Raw genomic sequence first — 15,836 nt, forward strand, 5'->3', positions numbered from 1 at the left:
ACTTTTGTTTTTGGTTTGGACCACAGCTAGTAGTGCTGAGGAGCGACCCCTGGTGGTGTTTGGGGGCATCATGTGTGGTGCTAGAGACTGAACCATGGCTGTCTGTATCCAAGAGCCTTAATCCCTGTATTGTCTCTGGCCCTTTCTGGATACTGTTAACCACTTCACATTCATTTTTCTTGGTTTTAAAGTTTAATTTTCCTTGGTGCTGGGCTGGGCTGGAGTGACAGCACAGCGGTAGGGCGTTTGCCTTGCACACGGCCAACACTGCCAATCCGAGTTTGATTCCTCTGCCCCTCTTGGAGAGCCTGGCAAGCTACCGAGAGTATCTTGCCCGTACGGCAAAACCTGGCAAGCTACCCGTGACATATTCGATATGCCAAACACAGTAACAACAAGTCTCACAATGGAGATGTTACTGGGCCCACTCGAGCAAATCAATGAACAACGGGAGGACAGTGGCAGTGACAGTGGTTCTGGGCCACATCTGGCAATACTCAGGATGTATTCCTGGTTCATCACTCCTGACAGTGCTCAGGGGACCAAATGGGATGACAGGGATTGAACCCAGGTGGGTCACATGCTAGGCAAGTGCATGTCACCTGCTTACCTGCTGTACTATCACCCTGGCCGCTTGATTTTTATTTTTTGTTTTTGAGCCACACCCAGTCGTAGTTTGGGCCTACTTGTCGGATCTTGTGGTGCTGAGGATTGAGCCAGGGTCATTCATTCGCATGCTAGGCCAATCGATGCCTTAACTGCTGTGCACAATCTCTCTGGCCTTGGCATTCATTCTTCATCTTGTAAGGATGTCTTATATATCTCAAATTGCTTTGGGAATGGAAGGCAACTGTTAGGCCTCTCATAGACTTAAAGAAGTCAGTTCTGGGACCTGAGTGATAAGGCAGAGGGTAGGGCATTTGCCGCTCACATACCTGGCTAGGGATGTTTCATATCCTGGCTATTGTATGAAGCTCTGCAGTGGACATAGGGTGCACATATCCTTGGAATTCATGTTTGTTTCTTGGCGGGTGTGGGGGCAGTAGGTTAAAGTCCTTTCTTAAAAGCACGCTCTAGTTCTCTAAGAAAGGGAACAAGCATTTAGGCCCTTCCTTCCCTCCCTTGTTTGTGTTACAGATTGAACCCGGGGTGGCTCAACTATGCAAGGGTATACTAATGAGCTACATCTCTGGCCCCAAGACCAACTTAATATTATTTGGGGGAGGGAGGGGTTGGGTCACACCCACAGTGCTTAGCAATTACTCCTAGCGATGCTCAGGGGGTCATCTGTAGTGCTGGGCAGGGAAGCACCTTAACCTCTATAAAGTAAAAAGTAAAGGCCCTCCCGTTGATCATCGATTTGCTCGAGCGGGCCCAGTAATGTCTCCATCATGAGACTTTGTTGTTACTGTGTCTGGCATATCGAATACTCTCGGTAGCTTGCCGGGCTCTCCGAGAGGGGCGGAGGAATCGAACTCGGGTCGGCCAAGTTAACCTCTATACTCTCTAAAAACAATTTTCTTGGGTTTATGCCCAGTGGTACTCAGGGCTTACTCTTGGCTGTGTTCAGGGATCACTCCTGGTGGTGCTCAGGGGATAATACGCGGTGCTGGTGATCAAACCTGGGCCAACCACATGCAAGGCAAGTGCCTTACCTGCCGTCCTCTATGTTCAGCCACCTGTCGTTACAGGCTGAGAGTGGACTGCTGTAGTTCATGGTCTCAGACCTTTTCTTCTGCCGAGACTATTTAACATGGGAGCCTTTGGAGTGTTTTTCAACTTGTATGCCTAGGGTGAATCCAGTGCACCAAAAATTTTGGATGAGAGTTGCCTTGTGCTGAACTCATGCTGGAGCACATGCTTTACGTGCCTGGAGCCAGTGTCCAAGCCAGGAAGAGCACCTTTACCCTGAGCACCACATTGCTGGGAGCAAACCCTAAACAAAGCTGGGGTAGCCTGAGCGCCCTTAGATGTGGCTCTCTCCCCACTAAGCCCCCACACAAACTGAACTGTTTTTTAATTAAAAAAATAATTTCTATATTCCACTCATCTTGAGGGTGGGTTCCTCCCTCAGTGCTTGGGGGTACACTCCCAGTGACTCCTGTTTCCATAATGCAGGCCTGAAGGCTTGGGGTTGGGCCTTAGCGGTCAATAGGATCACCCAACAGTGCTCAGACGTCACGCAGGTGGGGGTCTGAATTGGGGCATCAATTCTTGCCAGGTGTGCCTTTGAGTTGAATCCTGGCTTCTGTGTTATCATTAACATGAGTGATTTGTACATGGCTTCTAGTGGATGGAATGATCACTGATAGTTATCACTGTCAAAAACATCTGTCACTGTCACTGTCCTCCCGTTGTTCATCGATTTGCTCGAGCAGGCCCAGTAACGTCTCCATTGGAGACTTTGTTGTTACTGTGTTTGGCATATCGAATACGTCACGGGGAGCTTGCCAGGCTCTGCCGTGCGGGCGAGATACTCTCGGTAGCTTGCCAGGCTCTCCGAGAGGGGCGGAGGAATCGAACTCGGGTCAGCCATGTTGGGTGCGTGCAAGGCAAACACCCTACCGCTGTGCTATCACTGATAGTTATCACTGTCAAAAACATAACCTAGAATATCACAGCTCACAGCTAGCAAGTACATGGACTTTGAAAGCTGGTAGTCTGGGTTCAAAAATTCCATCGTCACCTACTTGCATTAACACTGTGCACGTCACTTAGCCCAAGTCCCATTTGCCACGTGCTTTATAAGGATGGAAAAAAATAAAAAAAACCACCACCACATGAAAAGCATTTCAAAAGCTGGGAATACGGATGCATCAGAAATGAGCTCTACAATCTCTTGTGCATGAAATACAAAGGCAACAAGTAGCACTGGTAACAACACATTTATTTCTGTACCCTGTTGTGTGAGCGGGAGGTGTTCTTCACGTTCCAATAATTGAATTAGGTTTTAACAATTAAAATTCCAAAAGGTAAACTAGTAATTTATTGTTGCTCATGAGCATAAGTAAACACACATAGTACCACATAAAGGAATTTTAAGCACTCTCAACTTCTGGTATAGTTTTGAATATGGACCAAGTATACTTTTAGCAATGGGTCTATTAGATTATCAGTATGCTTCTAAGTTCCCTGGTTCTTTCTGGACACAACAGGAAAAACTGGGGCATAACTTTTGAATATCAGAACTTCTGCAAAGATTCTTAGGAAGCTGGAAAAGGCCAATGTTATCTATAAGCCTATCCTATTTATCATATAAATGTATCGCTATTATAAATAAAATCACGGCAGGTAGTAAGTCAACTAATTGCTAGTTTGATTTTGCAATTACTTAAGCAATCTTTGAAAATAGTTCACTGTATGTGGCAGGCTACACAAGTTTACTTTTAAATAGTTTTAACTTAAGAACCTCTTTTGGACTAAAGGGAATCGTACATATTCCAAACAACTGGATGTCGTACCAGGTTGGAGTTTATATTAGAAACAGCCATTTCCAAGATACTGCGTCCTGTACGGTTTCCTTTCAGAATGTCTTTCACTCCTGGCATCAAATCTTACAGAACAGTTATTTTTAGAGAATTCAGTAAGCGCAACAAATGGGTACTCACTGCTAGCAGGTTATAAGAATGTGCTGACCACCAAGTATGAGATTTTATACTACATTAAATTAAAATTATATACTGTTTGAAATAGACAAAGAGTTCCTAGATCCTAGAAAATATGGCTAAGGAAATAGGAATCCACCCTCCAAGAAACTAATTAAGTATAGTAAAATAGAATAGTTCCCTGTCTTAGGAAAAAGTTTATTAACAATAAGGAACAACTGGGACATCATACATTATTTCTTTGGAGAATAAAGTGCAGGCTATGAAATGGCATATAAAATAATGCATAAAATAGTGCAATCTTAAGGTGCCATTATTTTCATTTGCTTCACATAGCCTATTTTCATACGTCCATCTTCTCTCAAAATTCAGCCGTAGTGACACCTTTTAGCTTATTTATTAGGCATTACTTATACTCTGTTTTACCCCCTGTGGGGCTACAGAGAATATCCTAACATTGTAACAAGTAGAATAGCGCATACATCTTGAAACTACTAGAGATTAAGGCAAGCCCCTGTAAAATTCAGTACTCAAAAAAAAAAAAAACCCCAAAAAACACACTTTACCAAAAAAAAAGTCACCTCCAAAATCAGTGGCTTTAGACCTGATGGCACCCCAAGTCTGTAAAAGTATGACTGACTTTGAAATACATTTGTGTTTTCAGACTCTGCATATTGAGAAAGAGGTTTGAAAAATGACAGGTTTTATAAACTTATGTTTTGAAATAATTCACATTTCTGAATGTGTGAAAACTAAGTCCACCCATGCTGGGAGTCCAATGGGGACAGGACCGGACAGTCTTCTCCATTTCTTAAAGGGCTTTTTCACACTGTTTCTACATCCACAGGGCAAGTCACTTTATAGGTGGGACTGACCCCTTCAAAAAGAGAAACCCCCCTGAAAAAGTCGGGCAGATACGAATAATACTTATCAACTGATGTGCTAGGACATTAACATAGAGCATTTACACTCCTGTCCTATACTCCAGGGCAGGCTGGGTCTCAAGGAGGTTAATCAACAATTTTCATGTCAGTTTCAGCTATTCAAATAATTTCTGATTTGTTGAACTCTAAATATCACCATCATCCAAAAGCAAGTACAGTAGCTATCAAATCGGTCAAGGCATAAAATCCTAGATATCTGAGTATTTAAGACTTACAACAAACAACTGAATTGTAGTGCTTTGTTCTACTGTTATGGAATGCTCATGCATGGAAGTTCATCTATGGACAGGTGGTAACAAGTATACATTCTAAGCTTAGAAATTTTGATCTGGAAACAGAAAATCTATCTTCTACAAGTGTGAAGAATCATTATGAAAGTTAAATACTCCTGGAAGTACTTACAATGGGAGACTATGGAGAGATTTAGGGTATCTAGGTGTAGCTTAAAGATAACTGAAATAAAAATCCATTAGCAACTCTTAAATAATCTGAGGTTATATCCTTTTGATGCCTAAGGATCGTACTTTATAAACCTGTAAACATGTACTTTGTTACTTAAAAAAGTCTTCCTATAACCAGGAAAGCAGGCTATCGGTAAAGGCCATGGTACTCCTGCAGGCTTCCTCTAAAATTATAATATGGCTAAATCCTACAATTACAAAAATGAGACCTGCTGAGAAAATGAGATCCAGACGGGGACCTTTATGGATGACCTTGGCTGACAAATGTTTTTTTGGAAAATGTTTATTTTAAAATTACCTTCCCAACAAACCATGAAACACTTGGATGGTACTTTATGTTTTTTTTTTTTTCATTGAAAACATACTACATTATAAATGGAGTTTCAAAGTCAGACATTAAATTGAATAAAATCTAAGGACAGTATTAGGTAAGGACAATATTAAAAATGATTAAAAAAAAGTTTCATTTGGTGAAGTGTTTCTAAAGGATGCATAACCATGTTATACTGGACAGATTAAAAAGAAAAGTGGTTACCTTGTGCTTTTATTCAACTAAGGTACTTACCAAAACCTTGTATTTCACACAGGTGTCAAAACTCCCACCTGGGAAGGGATAGTTTTCTACATTACCCCTACATTTATTTTAAATAACTGAAGCCCAAGGCAACAGTTGTTTAATAAAACTTGTTCAAATAATAACTACATAATTTAGTTCATTAAAATAAAACTAGGACAGTAATTGCTGAACGTCTCAAAAATATACAACTGGGTTAAAGAACCACTGTACATAATCTGGAGGCTGTTAAAGTGACCACTTCGAAGGTTGAACAGTGCAAGACACGCTTTTCCAGTTACAAGCTCAATACAGGAGTGCAAAAAAAAAAATTAAAGCTTTTGTTGAAAGTTGCAGGAAAAGGGAAGCTTGAGATCAATATTAAAAAGCTTTCCCTGAAGGTCACCCCCCCAGAAATGAAATGATCAAAATTCCTGTTGAATGAACAATTTTCTTCAGTTAACTTGCTTCCAATGGCAAAACTGCATCCCCCGAGTTGGGTCCCCACAGGGTCACCACATTTGATCAGAGAGCCATGCATAGTGGTGAGGAAGGACCAGTATTAGTTCCCAGAGGTCTGATACTGATACGCAAGAGGCTCGCAATGTGGGGTTCTGCCTTAGCCAGTGTACCTGAACCCTACAGAGAATAGACAAAGCAAAGGGCTTTCATATTTTGCTCCTGTGAAAGTGGACGACAGACGAACAAATCCCACCCCCAGAGGCAAGCTGTTGTGGTGGAAGATGCTAAGGTAAGCACTTAAATAAACCGAGACACGGCTCTACAATGTGGGAAAGAACAGAGGTTCAAGATCAAAACCAGTGCAAGAGCTTTTTAAATGAGCTGACTGGGCAATGCATGCATCCATTCATGCAAATGTAGGACACGGCCCCAAAAAAGAACGAAATATGTATAGAACAACTGGGTAAGTCTCCTTGCCAGTAGTTTATAAAAATATATAGTCAATACTGTAGAGGCCCATCTACAGCCAATACTATAGAAGTCCATTTTAGTTACCCATTACTTCAATACCAAAAAGCATTTACTACTTTTCAGACATTCCAGACAAAGGTCACTTATAACAAAAAGTCAACTTTTTTTTTTTTAAAACAAGATACTGTCCATTAAAAAGTAGATCTTTTCTTTCAAGTGAACAGGACATTTTCTGTATTGAACTTAACTTCTAGTCTGTCGAGACTGGTTCGTTTAAGATCCTTACGTAATGTGCATATATGCAGAAACAAACTTTTAAACATTATCTGCACAGAAAAAAGTTAACTCCTCAAAACATGATAGAGCAAGTCTGGTTAATACAAATCTTTTGCAAAGTAAAAAGATTCTGTGCATCAGTTCCACCAGGAGAAGCAGAGAAAGACTGTCCCAACCATGAACGTTCAAGTTTAAGTTGTGTTCTGAGAGCCTAGAAGCCTAAGGGACACCGTGTGGCTCACAGGGCCTTGACATGAAGAACTGCTTAAGCCACTAAGCCAAGGTCTTCCTCTGGAGCTAGAACCACACTCCAATTTACTTCCTATTCCGGAGACGTTTTGATTTCCTAAGAGAGTCAATGGCTTCTGCTGCCTTTTTCCTCTTCCGGGGAGACTCTTCGTTCTGCCTAGACCCAGAGGCATTGCCCACAGCACTTTCCATCACTTCTCGGAGCTTGCGTTCCAACTCCGCCAGTCGTGAGTTCTGTTCACCTATGATCTGGGTCTGCTCTAGCAGTTTCTGGTCCTGGTCCTGAAGCTGTTTCTGCTGCTCTTGCACTTTGGTGCGAAGCTCAGAAATTTCACGCCTGAGAACTGTCACCCCGGCACCATTTGTCTTCACCTGCTGCTGGAGTTTGGTGACCTCCTGTCTTGAGGGGTTCTGCTTGGAGAAGAGCTGCATGGTTGTTAGGGCTGCAGAAGGTCCTGGAACTGCAGAGAGATCATTTCAGATGGTCAATGACTTGACATCACTAAGAAGAAGGTTCTTTTAAATGAAACTTAGAGTGAAGTGTCTGGGCTGGGGTGACCCCCGAGCACAGAGTTGGAGAATCTCCACACAACGGGTATCAGAAACATCATTTCGGACTCTTTCTTCTTTCACAGTGTTTGCAGTCTAATGGAACAATCTGATACTTGTCTTACCTGTGAGTTTGAATTTTGATTTTCATGTTCTAGTGGGAACAGGTGGATGGCCAGCATATGAAAGGCATTTAATGGACTCAATATATGTACTGGAGATATGATAAAGTGTTTTTCAGAATCTAGTAAGAAAATTAAAGTAGTGAAACCAGGGCTGGGGAGATGGCCTAGGGTTTAGGACATGAACCGTGGTGTGCCTCACTGGCACACCCAAGCACACAGCCCAAGCAACAGAAGGAATTCCTGGGCCCAAGTAGGAACCGAATGGCTCGACTGGCTAAGAGTCACAGGAGAGACCCTGGGGCCCCATTGAGCACCTCTTGGGAGTTCCCCCAAACCAATAATTGTGAAATCAGGATGTTATTGTACACTAACTTCATGTAAACTTATATATGAAGTATCACATCCTATCAGAGGCACAAACTAAGTTACATATGAAGGCTTTTTATTTTAATAGGGCACCACTCAGCAGTGTTTGGGTTTTGAGTGTGATGTGGTTCTAGGGATCCAGCCAGGATCTCTCCCATACTAAGCATGTGCATTACTGCCCGAGCCTTATCCTGGCCCCTGCAAAGGCTCCCAGTACCCCAACCCAGCAACAGGGAGGCCGTCAAATTGTGGGTTCTCTCCTACATGACGGTTATGAAAAATTCTTAACAAAAGGGGCTGGAACGATGGTACAGCGGCTAGGGGGTTTGCCTTGCATATGGCTGAACTGGTTCGATTCCTGGCATAGCATATAGTCCTCAGAGCACTGCCAGGACTGATTCCTGAGTGCAGCGCCAGGAGTAAGCCTGGAGCAGCTCTGGTGTGGTCCAAAATCAAAACAAACAAAATTCTGTCTCTACTATTTATTTGGCTTATTAAATGACATGCTGTTAAAATATTCCTCGTGTCTATAAAAATCTAATTTTGAGCCTGGATGTGTCTTACCTTTAGGACCGTAAGATGCTTGAGAGCAGACATCACATATTACACTTAATTTTAGTCTCAAGAGGACACAGACGTGCTGTGTGTATAACGGGCACTCAACAAACACATTAATGCTGAGGAGTCTGTGCCTATTATTACCAGAGAACCAATGGGTAACCACAAGTAAATCCAGTGAGCTAAGAGATTTTACTAATTCTTCTCTCCTCCCTGAATCAAGAGTATCTGCGAGTTGAAGATACGGAACAATTCAGAGAAGGGTACAGATTCCTAGGAGCCAATGTATTTTTGCAGAGTAACCACCAAAGTGTTCAAAGTAGCCTCATGCCCTGACTTTTAGCAGCCAGACAATTGTTTGTGTGTGATACTTCACTAAGCTGTTCCATGCCATGCACACACATTTGCCAAGCAACGATTCATCAAGAGTTGTGAGTATGCACAAAGGTTCAGCCACACAAGTGTTCTGAGTGCAAAAAAAGTAGAGACAAATAACTGGAGTGCTTCAGCGAACCAAAATGTTATCTTTAACCCAACCTGTCATTGAAAATTATGTTGCAGATACTTTCATGCAGACCTAAGTTCAAGGTATATGGTTAATCAGGAAAAAGAGGTAAATTATGAAAGCCTGAATGTTACTATAAATCAAATGTATTATGAACCTGTGATACCTGGAGGAGAGCCCATAAGTCTTCCAGATACATCTGATCCTGGTAATTTCCTCTTTAGAATTGGAACAATCTTTTCATCAAAGTATTCCATGGCCATGGAGGAAATATCCCTTAACTCCTGAAGTACTTCATGAGCTCGCTGAGGGGTTTTGGTAGAATTGACATATCTCAACACATAATAAATCTCATCGATCACCTAAAATGAGGAATTCTTATTAGTAGTTTCTGTTAACAACAACAACAACAACAACAACAACAACAACCACCACCACCACCACCACCACCACCACCACCACCAAGTAGTTAAATAGAGTGAGAAGAGACAGATGGTTTGGCTTTCCTTCCGGCCTTCTTAGGGGTTGGCACAAATGATGGTGCTCAGAGGCCACTCCCTGATGGTGCTTGAGAGGACCGTGCAGTGCAGAGGCCTTAATCCGGTCTCCCACAAAGCTCTTTCCCTGGTCCAGGTTAGGGCTTACTCCTGGCTTGGCAGTCGGGGATTGCCCCTGGCTGGGCTCGGGGGACCATATTTGGTGCCAGGGATCAAATCAGGGGCAGCGGCTTGCAAGGCAAGCACGAAGTTCTATACCACTTCTGCGGTTCTGTCTGGAGATTCCTGTAAGACCTAACAATAATTAACTCCTACTCTAGTCACTAAGGATGAAGCCACCTAGAACATAAAGCTTTGGGCTTGTTAAGCTTTATATATTTCACACTTTCATGAAACAGGAGGGGATTGTGTTAAGTGATGTCAGGAGGAGAAACAAAAACTGAGCGATGTCACTCATATGGAAGAAACAAGTGTTTTGTGCAACGAAAACAAACCCACAGAGCAGTCTTTCCCAACAGGGCCAGAACCACCCGCTATGGCAGGGCAGAAGCCTAACAATGGAGGCGAGCACTGAGTCCTTATTTTTTTCTGAAAAAATGGGGGCTAGCCTTGAACTCTGCCTTAAACTGATCTGGAGTGGGGAGTGGGCTGTACGGGTCCAAAGGGCTGTGATGGAGAGCAACCCCTTTGCATGGTAGATGTGGTACCACTGGAGACCCAGAACATTTATATATGTGCAAGCCAATGTTACTAATAAAATATGTTCAGGAAGGAAAAAAAAAAGAATGGAATCATGTATGTGGGTTGGGATAAGGATGGGGGAATTCACGCAAACCCACTTTGTTCCAATCTGGATCTGATTCCATGGTGCCTGGGCCACAGCCTCTTTCCCACCAACCTCACGTGCTCTGTCCTTCACAGGTTTCTCCCTCTAAGACACACGACAACCGAGATCCCCAAAGATGCTACTATCCTTCTCTCAAGGGTCACGAGAAAACTTCTTTGGTTTAAATAATGATTATGATAGCAATACAAGGCATAGGGGCAGAGAGACAGTACAGCCAGCAGGGCACTTGGCTTATACACTTGGGTTCGATTTCAGCATCCCATATGGTCCCCCAAGCACTGAAGAAGTAATTCCTGAGTGCAGAGCCAGGGGTAACCTCTGAGCATCACAGGGTATGGCTCAAAAAACAAAAAAGAAATATAGGACATAAGAGAATTGAGGAGGACAAAGTTCTTGCTCTGTCTCTGTTTCTGAATCTCCTATAACAGCACAACTTCCTTAGGCATTTTGTCCCTCAGCGTCTATCTTGGGTGGCTATTCTTAATACTTCCCATATTTTAGCACAGATCAGAGACAGTAACTCATCTCTCTGAGCCCTCCGCATTATTTTGTTTTGTTTCTGAGCCACACTCGGTGGTGTTAAGGGCTTACTCCTGGCTCTGCGCTCAGGGATCACTCAACTCCTGGTAGAGCTCAGGGGAACATATGGGGTGTCAGAGATGGAATTCAGTTGGGCTACCTTAACCCCCATACTATCTCTCCAGCCCCTGAAGCCCTCCAGTGTGTGGGCTTTAGTTCACTGGGTGCAGGTTAATCAACCAATTTTGTCACCTGCTTAACAAACATTCTTGAATGTTTCCACATTTATCTGCCCATTACCCAATTTATCTAGGCATTACCCAATCTCAAAATCTGTTTTCTCTTGTCCTTTTCTCAGGCATCTAAGTACCTCTGCAGAAACATACAATCTAGCAGAACATTTTTTCGACAACCCACAGTCTTAAACATTTCTTCCATTCTTGATGACACAGGATATTCCCTATCAGTTGGTTCTCAGTGCCAGCAAGAATTAGGAGGCCAGAGACAGTACAGTGGATAGGGCACTAGACTTGCACGTGCCCGCTACCTCCAAAGGTACAAGTTTTAATACAATATATCAGTTCAAAGATTTAAAAAATGTGTTATCTATACACAATAAGAAACAATGATATAATAAAAAATTAATAAAAATATGTATTAATGTTCCCACTCCCCAATGGTTCTTTATATTGACAAATTCTATGTAAGTTATATGGTATTATGTTTTGTACTTATCAAAAGCTTTTTTGGTCAGGCCATAAAGGGCAGTGACAGGGAGTGTTTGGGGACCAATCCTGGCAAGGATCTGCAAGCAAAGCATGCACCCCAGCCTTTCAGCCTGGGTCCCTATTTATCTTATACATAGGGAAGTCACAGTCATATTCTGCTCCCTCAAATCCCCAAAGCTAGGCAGCTAAATCCCTGTCTAACTTCTTTTAAAGGTGCCCCCTCCCTCCACCTCCCTGCATACTTTTGTTTTATTCAGTGTTTTCATGATCAGTTTGGTGATTCTCTTCTCTGAACTCAAAAGATGCCTTGAAGGGCTGGAAAGGCAGTACAGGGTGGAAGGAGCATCCCCTCACATAGCCACCTGGTTCTTAGCATCACGGTGCTGTGCTGGCAGCCCCCGGGATCATGTTCTCACACTGACCACTGGCCTGGCTGGCCTACCATCACCACGTGAGGCTCCACCCAACAATTGCTGGCAGCCTCCTCCCCGCCGCCAACTCCCCAAAAAAGTGTATTACAGAGGAAGAGGTCTCTGGAAACAATGAGGTTAGATCAATTCTTTCTTCATTTTATTTCTGTGTGTGTGTATGTGTGTATGGGGAGACGATCCAGTGGCCACCATGAACTCTGGGGAGGTAGTGCTTGATTAGATCAATTCTTTCTTCATTTTATTTCTAGGTGTGTGTGGGGTGGGGTGTGGGGGGGGGGGGGGAACGACACGATCCAGTAGCCACCATGAACTCCAGGGAGGTAGTGCTTGATATTTTTTCATTGTAAAGGTTCATGGGGGCCACAGTGATAGTACAGTGGGTAAGGCATTTGCCTTGCACGCTGCCAACCTGGGTTCAATTCCTGGCATCCCATATGGCATCCTCAGGTACTGCCAGGAGTAATTGGTGAGTGCAGAGCCAGGAGTAAGCCCTGAGCATCACTGGGTGTGACCCAAAATAGCAAAACAAAGCAAAAAAACTTCATGAACCAGGGAGATAGCTCAAAGCACTAGTATGTGTGCAGAGTATGTGGGAGACCCAGTTCCAGCCAAGCACTGCACGGTTCCAAGTACATGCAGGGAGTAATCACTGAGCACCACTGGGTGTGGGCCCTCTATCCCCAACAAAGACATAAATGGTTCATGGATTGTACTGATTCTGGGACCAGTGTAGTAAATGGTGGAAATGGCCTCAAATAATTCTGATTTTTAAGAATGCCTTCAGTTTACAGGCAATTTTTACTTTTTATTTCCCCCCTTGTTTAGGGAGGTGTCCCGAGCACTGCTCAGGGATGCTAGGGTCACTCCCAGAGATGCTCAGGCCAGCTGGGTCAATGCCTGACCTGGAGACGTGGCGCTGCTTAGGCCTGATGGTGGTGGGGGGTACCCAGGCCAAAGATGGCAGCGCCTGCCATGCAATGCAGGGTCAAACCGGGGCCTTCCCATGTCTCCCTGGACCCTAAGTAATTTTAGTATATACACTGCTGAAGCAAGCATTCTAATTTTAACAAACACAACTTTCTGCAAATATCCAATCAACTCAAATTGAAGGCTGTTTTTCAAAACAGCTGATCTCTGTACTTCAAGAAATAGACCTATTCCAGACGAAAGAACAAGCTATCTACACATAATCCCCAACTGGACTCTGGACTGAGGGAAAAAATACAAAGAAAGGACTACCCATTCCTGTGAACAGTTAACAGCAGGGACTATCCATGTGTTCTTCTAGTACATTTCCCAGAACAACTACTTGTTCTTTGTTTGCATGCCCTAGAGGATGTGTGAACCGCTCACACTGATCATGAGAATTTACTGCAGTAACTTTGACTTCTGTATGGCAGACAGAAGGAAGGAAAAAAACCCCCACAGAAATGAGTCAATAATCTAACTACTAATTTCTGAGATGGGTCAAGGTGAGAATCTGTGGTTCTCACCTTAATCTGTGTCTTCTTTGTAAATAAAGTTGAATTTTTAATAACAAGCCACTCATTTGCCCTGGTAACGATGGTGATCTGAGTTAAGTATCTGTGACAGGTCATGAGCCCATGAAGGCAAAACCATTCATTCCGAGCCACTCATGGAGAGTCTGCTGATTCCTACACACATAATACTGACAAAACACCGATCAATCTGAGTTCTTTTGACAGACTTAAGACTCCATTTTAAATTGCCAAGAACATTTTCTTATCATTGATCCTAACCAAGAATAGAGAGCCAGCTTCTATAAAGGTCCCAATGCTACTGCAAGCCAGAAGGGATGTCACAAACTTAGCAACATTTACTGGTTAACAAAGGACCAAACTGTCTTTGAGACTATGAAAACTGATGAGTTTTCTTAAATATTTGTCTCATAGCAATGAGGTATGTAATAAAAACTATGTAGTTACATGACATAACTTATATCACTGGTTCAATAACCTTATCAGGAACTCCTCTAGTTTGTAAAATGTGAATAAAACTCTGGTATAGGGGCTGGGTAGAGCGTTTGTCTTGCACGTGGCTGACCCGGGTTTGATTCCCAGCATCCCATATGGTCCCCCCAAGCACGGCTAGGAGTAATTTCTGAGTGCACGAACCAGGAGTAACCCCTGTGCATCACTGGGTGTGACCCAAAAAAGCAAAAAAAACAAAAAACAAAAAAAGAAACAACAAACCTCTGGCACATATTTTAAACTAGAACTTTTTAATACTATCCTACATTTGTAATATTCTGCAAGAACTGAGGATCATCAAGGAATATTTCAAATAAAATGGTAACAGGTCCCTCCCTCCCCCAATATCACACAAAATTAAAATGAAGAAAATATGTAACAAAATAATGCCAATGTTTGTTATTGACCAAAAATAACAAAAAGAGATCATTCAAATTTTAGTAGTAATGAATTTCAGCCATGCTAAGGGGTTCTTTTGTCAGCATCAACTAAGCAGAAAAATGACCAAGCCCCTTTCTATTCTTCCAATATATAAAGTTATAGACACAAAAGAGAAAAAAGACAAAAAGAGAAAGACTGGGGCTGGTGATGTGGTTCAAGGGAAGCAGATGCCTTATAGGATTCCCAGCCGCCTCAAGTCCAAAATACAACAGAAAGGAAAACAAAACAATACACACAGATTTCACCTGAGCACATTCATTTCAAAAAGATAACGCTAAAGGTATGAGCAGAATGCTGAATGTTAGGGTTTTACTTCATGTGACAGCAAGCAGATCTCAATAAACTTGTCTTTCTGCTAAACAGCATCGTTTCTTGGCTTTGAGTATAGTTATATAGTTAATTACTTATTCTTGTTAAATCTGGAAATTTTTAGGTTGCCTTCATGAAATATTTCTGAAGAAAACAAGAACCCAGTTTGTCCCTCCTACACTACCACCTCCTCAAAATTATAATGATCTTGAAGGCAGAGACATTATTTTGTTCATTGTCCTATCTCTGCTATCTTTTTGTTTTTGGTATTAGGGTCACATGGGTAGTGCTTCGAGGCTACTCCTGGTTCTGTGCTCAGAGGTCCCATTGGTACCCAGGGGGAACATGCAAGGTGGTAGGAACTTATTTGCCCATTGGGCTGCATGTACTATTTTTTTGCGCCTTTTATTTCTTGTATCTTAAGAGTGCAAACTCAAAAGGTTTTTACTGAATTTATAATGGGTTTCTAAAGGAACAGTACGGTTTCTTATTATGATGATACTGGGAATCAAATCCAGGACCTCACATAAACAAGGCACATTACTACCAAGCTATATTCCCAGCCAACTATAGTGTGACTTGCGTGTATTTGAGTAGAGTTTTCAATATAAAGATCAAATAAGTGACATATAATTCATATAAGTTACTATACAAACACATTCACAGAATCTTAGAGAAGTAGGAACAATCATGATATTTAAAAATTCATCTTAGGGGCCAGAGCAATAGTACAATAGCCGATTGCTGAATTGCTGACCTGAGGCTGAACTCAGGCTGATCTGAGTTCGATTCTCAGTATCTGAGCACTGTGAGGAGTAACTCCTGAGTGCAGAGCCGGGAATAAACCCTGAGCATTGCTGGGTATGATCCCCACTACCCCAACCCCCACCAAAAAAATTCACTTTAATCCCGAGCAAAGAAGGCAGGATGAAGCTCTGAACACTACCAA

At 42.6% G+C, this 15,836-nt stretch overlaps 1 protein-coding gene across 1 annotated transcript in view; it reads right to left on the reverse strand.

Annotated features, from left to right (window-relative positions):
- Nucleotides 1-6,380: 6,380 nt before the first annotated feature.
- Nucleotides 6,381-15,836, reverse strand: part of FBXO28 (F-box protein 28) — a 28,561-nt gene continuing 19,105 nt past the window's right edge. The window contains exons 4-5 of the mRNA XM_056131858.1: nucleotides 9,291-9,486; nucleotides 6,381-7,482 (exon numbers count right to left, since the gene is read on the reverse strand). Of these exons, the coding sequence (XP_055987833.1) occupies nucleotides 7,088-7,482; nucleotides 9,291-9,486 (591 nt within the window). The 3' untranslated portion in view covers nucleotides 6,381-7,087. The remainder of the gene's footprint in view (nucleotides 7,483-9,290; nucleotides 9,487-15,836) is intronic.

Source organism: Sorex fumeus, unplaced genomic scaffold, assembly GCF_029834395.1.
Source record: "Sorex fumeus unplaced genomic scaffold, SorFum_2.1 ptg000007l, whole genome shotgun sequence".
NCBI classification, from domain to species: Eukaryota; Metazoa; Chordata; class Mammalia; order Eulipotyphla; family Soricidae; genus Sorex; species Sorex fumeus.